The sequence below is a fragment of the Dufourea novaeangliae genome, unplaced genomic scaffold, assembly GCF_001272555.1.
Source record: "Dufourea novaeangliae isolate 0120121106 unplaced genomic scaffold, ASM127255v1 scaffold33, whole genome shotgun sequence".
NCBI classification, from domain to species: domain Eukaryota; kingdom Metazoa; phylum Arthropoda; class Insecta; order Hymenoptera; family Halictidae; genus Dufourea; species Dufourea novaeangliae.
The window spans coordinates 573,242-586,550 of record NW_015373915.1 but is presented as its reverse complement, the minus strand read 5'-3'; the positions used below and the strand labels follow the sequence as shown (position 1 = coordinate 586,550).

The following is a 13,309-nucleotide window of genomic DNA, read 5'->3' as shown; positions in this document are numbered from 1 at the left end:
TGTGTTTTTTTCTTTTCATATGGAGAAAAGCAAAAGACCATTCGGCATCGTATATACGTGGACCAGCTGCACCGGTTTTCGTTAGCGGCGAAATATATCATAATTTTAAAAGACTGAATATACACTTATGACGTAATATTTTAATCTAATAGATTTTTGTACGAATGTTCCGAGTAGTAATGAGTAGGGTTGTAAGGATAACATCTAATTGTAAAAATAATTTATGTGTATACAACATAATATGTATGTATACAATAAAAAATGTAGATATTGAAGTGGAAAACATTTATTTTCTTCTTTTTAAATGCTTCCCGAATTAATATTTTTTAACTTTTTTATTTTGCTTAGAGGTTACAAAGTGAAATTATAAAATAATTAAAAATAAAAAGTAAAACCGCCGCAGTGGTATACGAACAGGATTTCCAAGGCAGCAGTGATGTCAGAATCGTGGTACGGTTTACCCCCACTCTTTTCTAAATATAGCTCACCGTCTCTCGAACGGCCAACGCACACGGACAGGGCTGGGATATGCTTGTGTGTGCCAGCACGGTGGACGTAAAGTGGGGGTAGCCGGGACGGCATACATAGTGGGAGACGATGGTACGTCGGAGTGGGAGAGTGGTGGGGGTAAACAGTACCACGATTCTGGCATCACTGGGCCCGGCGCGGATGGGTCCCAGGTTACCGAGCGCATTTGGCGGACTGCAGACCAAATGTTCGTTTCTTTTGTCTATTATTCCCTTTGTCAACGAAATTGAAATTGCTTGAATGAAGGAAATAAAATAATAAAAAATAACGGTAACGTCAGATTCTAAAACCGTCGTTTCAGGTCTACGACGGAACACTATTCGATCTCTAGTAGAGACGTGATCGTATTCGCACTATTTATCTTCCGAATTCCGATTCTACAAAACCCGTTGGGCTGATATCTCGCAAAGCGATGGTCTTCATCCTTCCAAGACTCGGTTTATCAGTATACGTTTTGTTATCCGGTATCGCATTCGGGTCCCTACGCGTATATGTATACTATTCAAAGGGCACGACCAGGCCCCCAAAGGGTATCCGCCTGGAACACGGCCCCCACCCCTCCTCACCTCGGGCCCGAACGAGCGTCCTGTTCTTTATCTGCCTTTCTCTCTCCCCGGTCGAATCTCTTGCATGACCCTCCCAGTTTGATGTGTGACCACACGTCCTTATCCGTTGTCCTTGATGTCCAATTGGTTAGTCGAAGTAAACACTGTTCTGCTGCTAATATAGGTGCGTTCGGTGTACCCCTGCGTATGCCAGTCAACAGTGTTCAGCTTCGAGTCGTTTACTTATCCTGAGGACTGTGGAAAACTATTAAAAGCGATCGCTTCGGACACTGCCTAACCCGGACCTTTGTCGGCCTGTTCCGACCACAATTTATTGTAGAGTGTTCGCGAATTAAAAAAAAATGAATTTTAAGGAGGAAAGATTATAGAATACGGACACACATTTTTCAAAATTGTTTAGTCGTGATCCAGTTGTCAAATTTGTAAAACAATAAATTTTTCATATTTTGGCATTGCAAAAATAACTTTAAGTATAAAACAAAAAATTAGTTAAAAAGGTTGATTCTTTACGATTAAAATGAAACTAATCAAGGTCGTATCTTTTATAGTTGTGGAGATAAAAATTTCTTTGTCAAGATTGTTTTCATAAAAATCAGTAAGAATTGTCAAATTTGAGAGTCTGCATTTTTAAACACTTTTGAAGCAACCGAAATCTTGACTCCGTTCCCCATTTTCACGTGGACTATAACATATTTCAATTTCAGCAAAATCCCAAACATTTTTACATGCGAAACCAATCGGATGTGCAATATGGTTAAATGTAGTAGGGAACGGAAGTATCAGTGAGAATAAAAATTCTAATTGACTTGTAGTAACTAATATAGCATGTTATTAATAAAATATATTTTGAACGATAGATTCAAACTTCGCGCGAATACACATGAAACCGACAGTTTGGTTTGGCATGACAAAATTGACAGATTGGAGCGTCTGTGTAGACAGGTCTTTTGGAGCGTCCGTTCCAAACCTGGACGCCAGGTGTGCGAACTGAGACTGCCGGAATTGGTGCGCCTGCCGGGAGCATACGTGGCAATGAACCTAATGACCTCTATACAATGGGAAAACATGCTTCTCTTGTCACATAATTTTCGACTGTTGCGTCTGCATCATACTGAAGAGAGGAACTACTTGTCCGAGTCAATAGAAAACGCTTCTATTCACTCGCCCGTCAATTTTCTCGCCGAATTACTCGGCCGAGTACTAGAATATTGCGTTTAGAATGGGCGAATGCTCGGCCGAGTGAGCCCACTCGCCGGTTTGCTTGGCCGAGCACTTGCCCGAGTGCTCGCCTGCTCGGCCGAGCACTGGACAATGTGTTCACACTGGGCGAGTGTTCGGTCGACTGTGCTCACTCGACCGACTACTCGCTAGGTGTAAACTAGGCATAAGTATTTGATCAGATATTCATTATTATAAAAAATGCAACATTTATACTGAAATATAATTAAATTTGTTATTGTCTACTGTTTCGTTCTCTTTCTTTTTTAAAGAATCTCATGTAATTGTTGCAAACACGATTATGTTTCAAAGTTATGCATTTACAGCCTGATTATATTCAAATCTGTTACAGTTGATTGATGACTTAATTTACATTCATTATAGTGAAGCAATTCCATCAGAATCATTATTTCCAATTTCCTTCGTGTTTGTCTGTTAAAATACGATGTACCAGAGCAAAATGTCCAGTGTTACCAGCTGCATGACATACTTGATTTGCAATTCACAGAATGTATTTCCTCCGGAATCTGAAACCGCAGAACACGAGTTTCGTTGGAACCAGAAAAGAAATTGTAAGTGAAATATTATTATATATAACGAATTACTGTTATAAATAGGCGTCGTAAATTTACAAAATTCATAGTATCTTATTTCTAATAATGTTAATCCTTTATGTAGTCTTTAAATTATACAATTTTGATTTTGACTGTATGCTCGCATTTTCAATTTTGGTTTCGAAATAAAACTAATCTAGACCATAAATAGTTTTTGTGAATAACACAAACATTGCTGCACGATAAAGTTTTTCAAGGACAATTTAAATGAAAATAATCTGATTTTTGAAGTTATTATTTTTTTCTAACAGAAGAATATATTTTTTTCAGACTTTCCACACGCATATTTGCTACCAGAATAAAAATAGAGAATATATTTTATTTTAGTGTTGAAAAACTAAATTCTAGATCGAGTAATTCAAGTAATTGGTTTTGATAGGGTTAACAATAAAATAAAAATTTCTTAAATTCGAATAATAAAGCTCATATTTTATATTTTCTACGGTGCAAATAATAAATGAAAATACGCAATCTAACAATACACATCAGAATGTCCTATTAAATATTGCATAATTACATTAACTGTTTTTTGTTAATTTTTTACGCAATACATAATAAAATATAAAATGAGGATAAGAGTTATTTTGTTCTCACACTAATCACGCGATAAAAAATATTGCGAGATTCACAATATATGTATGTGTTCTGGTGTGCCTTAATAATGAATTTATACAAGGAAAGTACTAAATAAACACGAGTGCCATCTATCTAGACAGAAGACGCGAACTTGGCACATAAGGGGACGGGAAAGAGAGTAAATAAATATATTGTAAATGTCCAGATCAAACCGAACGAAGGGGATCAAAGTGGGGACACTAGCAATTAGACGCCACTCTCTTCGCATCGGCGTTTCCTCACCATAATCGTAATATCGCAGCGGTTCCGTAGAATCATCATCACAGTCTTCATCAGCGGATGCGATCTGCATTGCCCCTTCCCTATCGAATTCACCGACCTTTCGCTTACCCTCGAACGCAATCGCTGCGTAATCGGACCTTGCCTCTCGGATACGCTTCCTGGGGCTCCAACGACCCTTCGCAAGGCTTCCTAGGCCGATCTAGAAAAGCCAGGAAAAGATTTACGTCTAAGTACTAACCGTAATCGTAATAGCGCGACGACTCCGATTGATTCACCTCCTCTTCGTCCTCGTCCTCGTCGTCGTCCTTATCATCATCGTCGTCGTTGTCGTCGTCGTCTTCGCCGACGGCGGCGACTTTTGCTCCGTTCACGATACTGCTCTCGCGGCTGTTCCCGTTCTCTTCGTCTTCGTCGTCGTTGTTGTAATCGAAATCATCGTCGAATCGGCTACGCACATCCGGACGGTATCCTCTGTTCTTTTTCAAGTTCTCACCGGTAATCCAGTTGTCACGTAAACCATACTCGTCGCCGGGACTGTAAACACGTAAGAGACGACGCTGCGATGGTTTCATCGACTCCGAGAAGATGGGCGGGTCTGTAAAGAGGATGAAGTGCAGCCACGTTTAAAAAGGAGTGGAAATAATATTGATTTAGAGGAGGACGTCCGATAGGAAGATACATGGTATAAAATTATAATTCACCCTTAGCGGTACGAAGTAATCGAAGATTTTTACTCAGACACTTGCGTGAATATCATATAATTTAACTACACTAATACTTTAACTCTCCAATTACGGTGCCGGAGTCATTTCTGACCACAGTCGCCAAACATGGGGTTATCCATGAACTACATCGTCAGAGTTTTGTAGAGATTTAGGGGCCTTGTCTCGCGTAGACTAGACACCCTCTAATCAGAGTCACGAAATCGCGTCTAAGTTAGGTCGGTGAACGCCATTTTTAGGCAAAAGTGTTATAAATGGCGGTATAGTGGCGGTATATTTAACGTTGTTTTGAAGCATTATAATTGGTATGATAGAAAAATGACTATGAAATTGTACCAATTCATTACAGAAAGGCTATATTATGAAAGATTGAAAATTACGTTATACAATTACACTCTAATTCAATTACACCGATGATTACAGTAATTCGCAATTGAATTATGTAGTTGAAAAATTTGAATTATGTAATTCAAGTACAGCATAATTCAGCTACTATATCTCATTTTATTTATGAAATAGATTTTTTTTAATATGTCGCATTAGTTGATTGCCATTACTTTTTCCTTTCATATAGTAAGCAATATTAGACGAAATAAGTACATATATGACCCATTTTTTATACCTTTGAACTTTGAAAAAAATATATGGCAGAAGATTATTTCTGTTCACATGTCACGAACTTATAAATAATATCATATTCATCGATGACAATAATTTTTTCTGATTGCAAGCTTCACGTCTTTGTCTCGCCGTCTATATGTCGATATTATGTCGGAGCCACACGAGCGTTTGTGTCTGACGACACAGGACGGACGATTGTAGTTTTGTACACAGTCAACGATCGTCCAACTATCGGATGACGAAACAATCGAGAAACATGACACATGTCAGACACATGCGTGGTGAAACAAGCATCGACACCGTCTTTTATTACATTTCGTGCCCCATTTTCAGCTTCTATTGGGCAATAATTCATTTAACTTTTTATTTCAGTGGATTAATTTGTTATGAGCCGAGGACTAAAGGCAGCTTTCGCCGTAGCCGAAGTAAGGTAATGTGTTACGAGCGGACGAACCAATGCTTATTTCATTATTGGGAGCCGCTTTAGGTTAAAAGAATAGGTTGGCTTCGTAACTTTGTAATTAAGAATACAGTACGCTTCGAGTGGTAAAACTGTACTGTTGTGAGTTTTACTTCAGCTAGGAATTCAGATATGATTTAAGGCTTGTAAATGAATTGAATTCTACGTTTATAGAATAAGTATATAAATATATTCTAAATTAGTCGTAGGACTTTACAAATGTTCGAGTTTTAAGTGTCGCGAAAACTAATTCCTTCCCTGATGTTCACGCACCAATGGAGAGAGAGAGTGCGGGGTCACGTTAAAATAATGCCTAACAGTAAATTTACGTACTGTATGGTTATAAATGTTTGAAGAGGATTAACCCGATCTTGTCTGTCGTCTATGGAAGTCAGATCCGAAATGTGACCGTCCAGGATACATCCGTGGCCTTTATATGTATACTCGAAAATCAGTCCAAAAGTCACATAGGTATGCATGCTCTCAACGAACTGTAATTCCTGGAATATCTAGATCGTTGCATCAGCACGGAAGTCCTTGTCTAAGCTTGGACATTCTAGTCTCCAAGAAAGGTTCAAGGGTTTAAAAGAAAGCCTTCTTTGTTGTTGGCGTACGTGACAAATTAATGCTCAAGATTAAAAAAATTAACAAAATTAATAGTTAATTCTTGATTATACATAAAAATTAATCGTTAATCATCAATCGCTGATTACATCAATTGGTAATCAATCACATATTAGTTTTTAATCGAAATTTAATTGAGATTCTATTTTATGTATGCTTCCTGTAAATTACATTTAAAATAAATAATTTAATGAAAGTTAAGTCAACGGAGTAATAATATTAAGTAATTTAGTTTCTTCCTCTACTTATATACAAACACATTACCGTCTCCCTAACTTGAAAAAAAATATCTGTCGCAGGTTTTTATACACATTTCCTTAATGAAAAAGTGTTCATTATCGCGTGATATGAATTTCGATTTAACGCTGGACCTTTTTTTATTAAAATAAATTTAAAAGTACCTCAACGAATTGGTACAAAATTAAGCGACCTCTTAATCCAAAAAAAAATACTTCATACCATACAACGCGAATATATGTATATATTATATATAATATACATATACATATAATATAATATATTCACGAAAAATTGAAATTATCAAATAAAAGTTCATACAAAATGTCGCGGCCATCCGCGTGGATTCTCTTTCGAATCCGCCTGGACTTGTAAATTCCAGGCTCGACCGTCGTGGTACGCATACAGTTGCGACCTGTTGCACGCCAAATTAATATTAGCCAACTGTTTCAATATTCTCTAAGTGAGAAAAACTAATATAATTGCTCGACCGTTGGAGCTGACGAATCGTGAGGTGAATGTTGTCGAATGAATGTTTTCGAATGAATTGAGTCCGCGTGACTCTTGTCGAAACGAGTACGTGTTTTCGAATGACTATTCGATTGCGAGTGTATGTTCGTGTACGAGTACGTGATTTCGAATACTGTTCGAGTACGAGTGAATGTTTACGAATGAATTCAGTCCGTGTGACTCTTATCGATACGAGTGTTTGCGAATGAACTCGAGTACGAGTCTTCGAGTGCGAATGAATTGAGTCCGTGTGACTCTTATCGATACGAATATTTGCGAATGAACGTTCGAGTTCCGTGTGACGTCGCGCTTCCTCCAAGTTCGCTGAAGACGTTACCAAAACTCGCCTCCTTATGGGTTATGCCCTGAAGGGGAAGGCAAATTTCTCGGTTTTTTCAAGTGATGTGAAGGTGGAAAACCTCTCCTTCAGGGCGAAGGGGAAGGCAAATTTCTCGGTTTTTCCAAGTGATGTGAAGGTGGAAAACCTCTCCTTCAGGGCGAAGGGGACGTCAGAAAAATATCGCGCACCTGGTCAAGGTGCGAGTTGACCGCGACGAATATTCGAGTCTCTCAACGGTAGGGTTTATGACTGTATTATCTGCGAGTCAGCGCACCCCGGTAAGGCCCGGCGCGAATGTGTCCCAGGTTACCGAGCGCTTGTGGCGGACTGCAGACCAAATGTTCGTTTCTTTTGTCGATTATTCTCTTTGTGTCAACGAAATTGAAATTGCTTGAAAGAAAATAAAGTAATAAAAAATAACGGTAATGTCAGATTCTAAAGCCATCGTTTCGGGTCTACGACGGAACACAAAAGTTGTACGGTATAAATGTACTTCATCACTCATATCTGCGTATTTAGAAAAGTGTGCAGAATATTTTCATGCAACAACAATTGAATATTTCTGTAGTTACATTGCAAAATTTATTTATGTGCAAAAAATATAATTTTTCTTTAACATTATATTTCTTCAAAACTGAGTATGGTAAAATAAAACAATTCGCAAATTTGTAACTAGCGTGTGGAACTCTTATCAGAAACCTAAAGTGGGAATCGGAACGCTTAAAAAAAAGAACAATTTGTTCTACAGTGTAATTATGAAAAGAAAAATTCCAATTTAATAGTTCATAATTAATTTAATTTACAATTAATTATCGAATTCAATTATTCACTGCAATTATACATCGATCGAATTCACAATTTAATTGTTAATGGCGATAGATAATCAAATATGTCAATTGCAATTGTTAATCGTTAATTGGATTAAATATTGCACAACACTGCTCTCGAGATATTTACCAAAACAGTGTTATTAAAAATCAATTTTTAATACATTATGAAAGTTTAAGTATATTTAAACAATCATGAAGAGATCCGTTAATTTTCCACCAATGTTTCGGAATACATACTTTTAAATTTATCTTAAAAAAGAACAGTCCAGTGTAACATCGAACCATATTACACGATACTACACATATTTTTGTTAAAGAAATGCTTATAAAAAGTTGTAACAGAATTCTTTTCAGATCGGAAAGAAATTAATTTATTTATATATAAGAATAGAAGGAAAATAATGTATTATTTACTTTTATCATTTCATGAACTTAATTTAATATACTATTTTTCCTTCAAGTTTCTTTATTCGATTTATAACTTGATCAAAATTTTACATGTGGTGAAAATAATCGACAACTGCGTAATTTACAAGAAGTATACATAAAATAGTTTTTAATCGAAATTTAATTGAAATTCCAACAATTGATGATTAATAATTATTTATTAATCGATGATTGGCAATTTATATTTATAATCAACGATTCACGACTTTGATAATTGATTAAATTAATCGCGATTTTTTACGATTAATTTTTTTAACCATAAGCACTAATCAATCAATGAAATTAAAAATTTTAGCCGATTAGTGCCCAACACTGCTCGAGATAATCGTATGTCCCAGCCTGTCTAATGCTCAGGATATGTATGTGTGCAGATTGCTTGACGACATCTAGCATAAATTGGCCGACGAAAACGGCAATTTCGTACGTCTCTCGTGTGTGGTCTCCAATGTCAAACAATATACCTTTACATCGGACGTGACATTCGTCGGTCAAAAGTCATTCTCCTGTGGTTCAGTCGACGACCAGCACGAGGTATCTCGTGTGCGCTCTACAATGTAACTCTATGTATTTCTACAGTCGTCCGTCTTGTGTCATCCAACAAAAACGCTCGTGAGGTCCCAGCCTTAATAAGGGATGCGATGAAAGGGAAAGGATGAGCGAGAAAAATGTAAACCGAAAAACGACAGGTCCAATATAGAAATTAAAAGAATGGTACAAGGAATATAAATGTTGTGTCTTTATTTTTTTTATGTGCGCATTGCCATGTTCTTACTATCGAAATACCTTTTTTGGCTTATGTATTTTTTATATGCAATCTTGCACCTAAAAATCGCAAACCTACGAAATATATTCATTATTAAATTATGACAATCTGGTATAATTATCATTATTTGGCTTTCTATGACGAGTTCGAGCACTGTCACTGTGTTAGTGAAATATCTGTGTGGAGTCAGCAATGACTCCGGCACAGTAGTCCGTGCTCCAATAGTGGGAGGGTTAATTGAATAATATATTTATAACATTTGAGAAGTTTTGAGATAATATGTACGAACAGTGCAATTGTACAATTATAAACAGATAAAGGGTGTCCCAAAAATCAGTTCCATACTTTAACTGGTTGGCAGTTCGGTATTCAAGAATATGTAATTATCGTAGATACTTATATTTCAAATCATTGTTCGCTAAAGTCACATATTAAAAGCAGTTCTAAATTAGTACACATAGTTTTACATAATTTATTGGCTAAAAAGAGGACGCCTTAAAAGACTGTTCTATTGTTTATTTCCAGTACTATTAGTTTATATATTAATGAAATTTTTTATCAACAATTATTACACAGATCAAATCACAGATCAGAGGGAAAATACATAGTTGCCAGTGAGAAATTAAGGAGTTAGGTTACTTTTTTATAAAGAGGTGAGCTTATTTATAGATTGTGCACATCTACAGATGGTGTAGAAGACACGGGCGAAATATTATTTCTTAATATTTGTTAGCGTCGATTCTTTTAAGAAAGGAGATGCACTTGGCGTCGGATTCTTGAGAGGAGATTGTATCGCCGATAGCCGGAACCTCAAATATATATGTCGTGAATGTTTAGGTTCGGTGGCGGCTCGAGCGGCGACACAATTTCCTCTCAAGAAGCCGACACCACGTGCATCTGCTTTCATAAAAGAATCGACGCTAACATGTTAAAGGTGAAAAGAGTAGTGCTTTTCACGAAATTGCAAGAAATGGCCATAATCTAATAAAAAAAATGAAACCCAATAAATTATCCGTAAACTATAATTAACAGTAAAAACAGTAGCAAAAAATAATAAAAAAGGACTCGTTTCGCTCATTTAAGTAAGTCCCAATCAATATTTAAAATTGATAATAAATGCTTTCCTAATGGTAAGATATAAACACCTATGTACTCTCACGAGCAAACTCGGCTTCCGTTAGGGGAAAAGTGGCGCAGAGAAAGGGTCTTCTACCATTTGAATTCGGAAGTTTCTGAAATTTATGCCAAATTAACATGATTTTAACATTTATTTCAGTACTTGAAATAGATTTACCAAGTAGTAGGAAGCCCTTCTCCTACGACACTTTTTCCCCTGGTGGAAGTTGAGTTTGCTCGTGGGTGTACATGTAGATATGTATGTGAAATCGAATCTGTTGCTCACTTATCGATGAGAGCGCGTCGATAAGTACCTTCGAACCTCTCACAATTAACGTCCTCGTAAATCTCGTCGAAGTCGGCAATATTACTGGGATCAAGCTCTCCTTCCAAAGTGAATGTTTCAGCATCAGTTTGGGTACACTCTTCGGTAGAAATGCAAGGTTCCGTGAACCTGGCCGCTCTCAGAATTCCATCGACCGTGTTTACCTCGCAATAACATTTACCGAAGCTATCCAGGCAACTGGAAAAGTTCACACTTTTCATCATGGACAAGGAATTCAGGAAAACTCCCTCAAAGATGTTTGGGCTCACCAAAACGATCCCGGCCCGATACATTCTATGGCGGGCTTGGCTCTGCGACATACATATAACGACAAGTGATAATTGGATTGTGGATTTTATGCATTTATAGCATATGCAGATGTATTAAGTTGAATAAAATACATATGGCAATGAAAGGGTATATCAGGATAAGGGGGTCAAAAATGCCCTTAGACCGATTTTGACTTGTCAAATACCATTCGATAGCTTCAAGAAAAAATAGTCTGTGTCAAGTTTCAACCCTATATCTTGATCAGGAGGGTAGTAATAGGGAAAATTCGGATTACTGTTTTTTCCTCCATTTTCCCTCTTTAATGACGCACAAATTCTGTAAAAAATCTGATAGATAGTATTTATCGGGGCGCGTGTACTACCCTCCTGATCGAGATAAAGGGTTGAAACTTGGCACAGACTATTTTTTCTTGACAAGCTATCGAATGGTATGTTACAAGTCAAAATCGGTCTAAGAGCATAAAATTCCACATCACTAATTTAGTTTCCGCCATTCCGACTCAACAATCGAACAATGCCATAGAATTATCCATACAATCAATAAATCCTTTGAAGATAAAAAATATTCCCCATCAGTGTTCCTTGATATAAGACAGACATTTGATAAAGTTTGGCACGATGGCCTTCTCTATAAAATAAAGCATTCTCTCCCATATTACTATTCTCATGTACGCCAACAATAAAGAAGGCTTTCTTTTTGACCCTCTCCCTTTCTTGGAGGCTGGAATTTACAGGCTTAGATAAGGACTGTCGCTTCCGTGCTGATGCCATGATCTAGATTTTCCACGAATTACAGATCCGATGACAGGATGCATACGTGACTTTTGGACTGATTTTCGGGTGTATAAAGGGCCACGAATGTATCCTCAACAGTCACATTTCGAGTCTGATTTCCATAGACAAGAGACGTATTAGCAAGATTAGGTCAATTCCATTCAAGTATTCATAACCATACTGTTAGGCATTACTTTAACGTGACCCCGCACTCTTGGCGCGTGAACATCGGCAACTCAAACATTTGTAAAGTCCTACGACTGATATAGAATATATTTGTATTACTTATTCTATAAACTTAGAATTCAATTCATTTACAAGCCCTAAATCATATCCGAATTCCTAGCTCGAGTAAAACCCACAATAGTACACTTTTACCGCTCGAAGTGTGCTGTATTCTTAATTACAAAATTACGAAGCCAACTTATTCCTTTAATCTAAAGCGGCTCCCGGTGATGAAATAAGCATCGGTTCGTCCACGGCTTGAACCAAAAAACTTAATGGCTCCCTGTGATGAAATAAGCTCAGGTTCATCCACGACTCTCCTACCGATCTGTGCGGCTCCCGGTGATGAAATAAGCATCGGTTCATCCGTGTCCCTAAACAGCTTCCGGTGGTGAAATAAACACCGGTTCTGAAGACTTTCGACGATCGGTTTGCGACTTTCCGTCGTTACAGCGGGTCCCAATGATAAAATAAGCATTGTTTCGTCCGCTCCTAACACACTACCTAACCTCAGCTGCGGCGAAGACTGCCTTTAGCCCTCGGCTCGTAACACTATAGATTATTTCAGTCCTATGTAAGCGATCGACAATTCAGAACCAGAGTCAATGGCGAAGTTTCAGATACCTTTCCAGTCAAGGGGGGAGACTCCTTTGGGGCCAACTCCGAATCGATCGAAGCGCTGATGTAATCAATCGGACACTAACGAAAACACATAACCGATAATTGGAACAGCTTAATAATACGACATCTAACGGCAATACCCACAAATAAATTTTGTTCCCCGTTACCAACAAGTTGGATTTGTGTATTTGCTACGAGAAGACAGTGTGCCGGATAGTATCGATTTTTGACAATTCTGCCCATCAGGAGAACGATGGAATACCTACGGCTCGTGGCGAGATTTCGACTCTCGCCGAACATAGGAAAAGAATGGTGCGACTGAAAGAGATTCGAGAATGAAGCAATACTTACGTACTAATGTTTGCAACGATAAACCTTTTCTATTCGTACTTGCAATGATGCTAATTTTTTTTACGACCGTCGCGGTGGACGGCGCGGCCGCCGGCGGGAGGCGGGGGCAGCCGCCCCGTATATGTTAATAATTATTTTCATTCAAATAAAACATTTTTGATAATATGAAGATCGTACTTTTTTTCAAATCCTTCAAGTCCTTCCTTCCTTATCCCTGTGCACATATATACAAGAAAGTGGAAAAATCGTTGTTAGTTCAAAATCTATTT

The 13,309-nt window shown here is 37.6% G+C and overlaps 1 protein-coding gene across 1 annotated transcript in view; it reads right to left on the bottom strand.

The window, feature by feature from the left end:
* Window positions 1-2,632: 2,632 nt before the first annotated feature.
* Window positions 2,633-13,309, bottom strand: part of LOC107194207 — a 27,333-nt gene continuing 16,656 nt past the window's right edge. The window contains exons 5-9 of the mRNA XM_015583796.1: window positions 10,769-11,090; window positions 4,141-4,379; window positions 3,785-3,983; window positions 2,803-2,839; window positions 2,633-2,744 (exon numbers count right to left, since the gene is read on the bottom strand). Of these exons, the coding sequence (XP_015439282.1) occupies window positions 2,633-2,744; window positions 2,803-2,839; window positions 3,785-3,983; window positions 4,141-4,379; window positions 10,769-11,090 (909 nt within the window). The remainder of the gene's footprint in view (window positions 2,745-2,802; window positions 2,840-3,784; window positions 3,984-4,140; window positions 4,380-10,768; window positions 11,091-13,309) is intronic.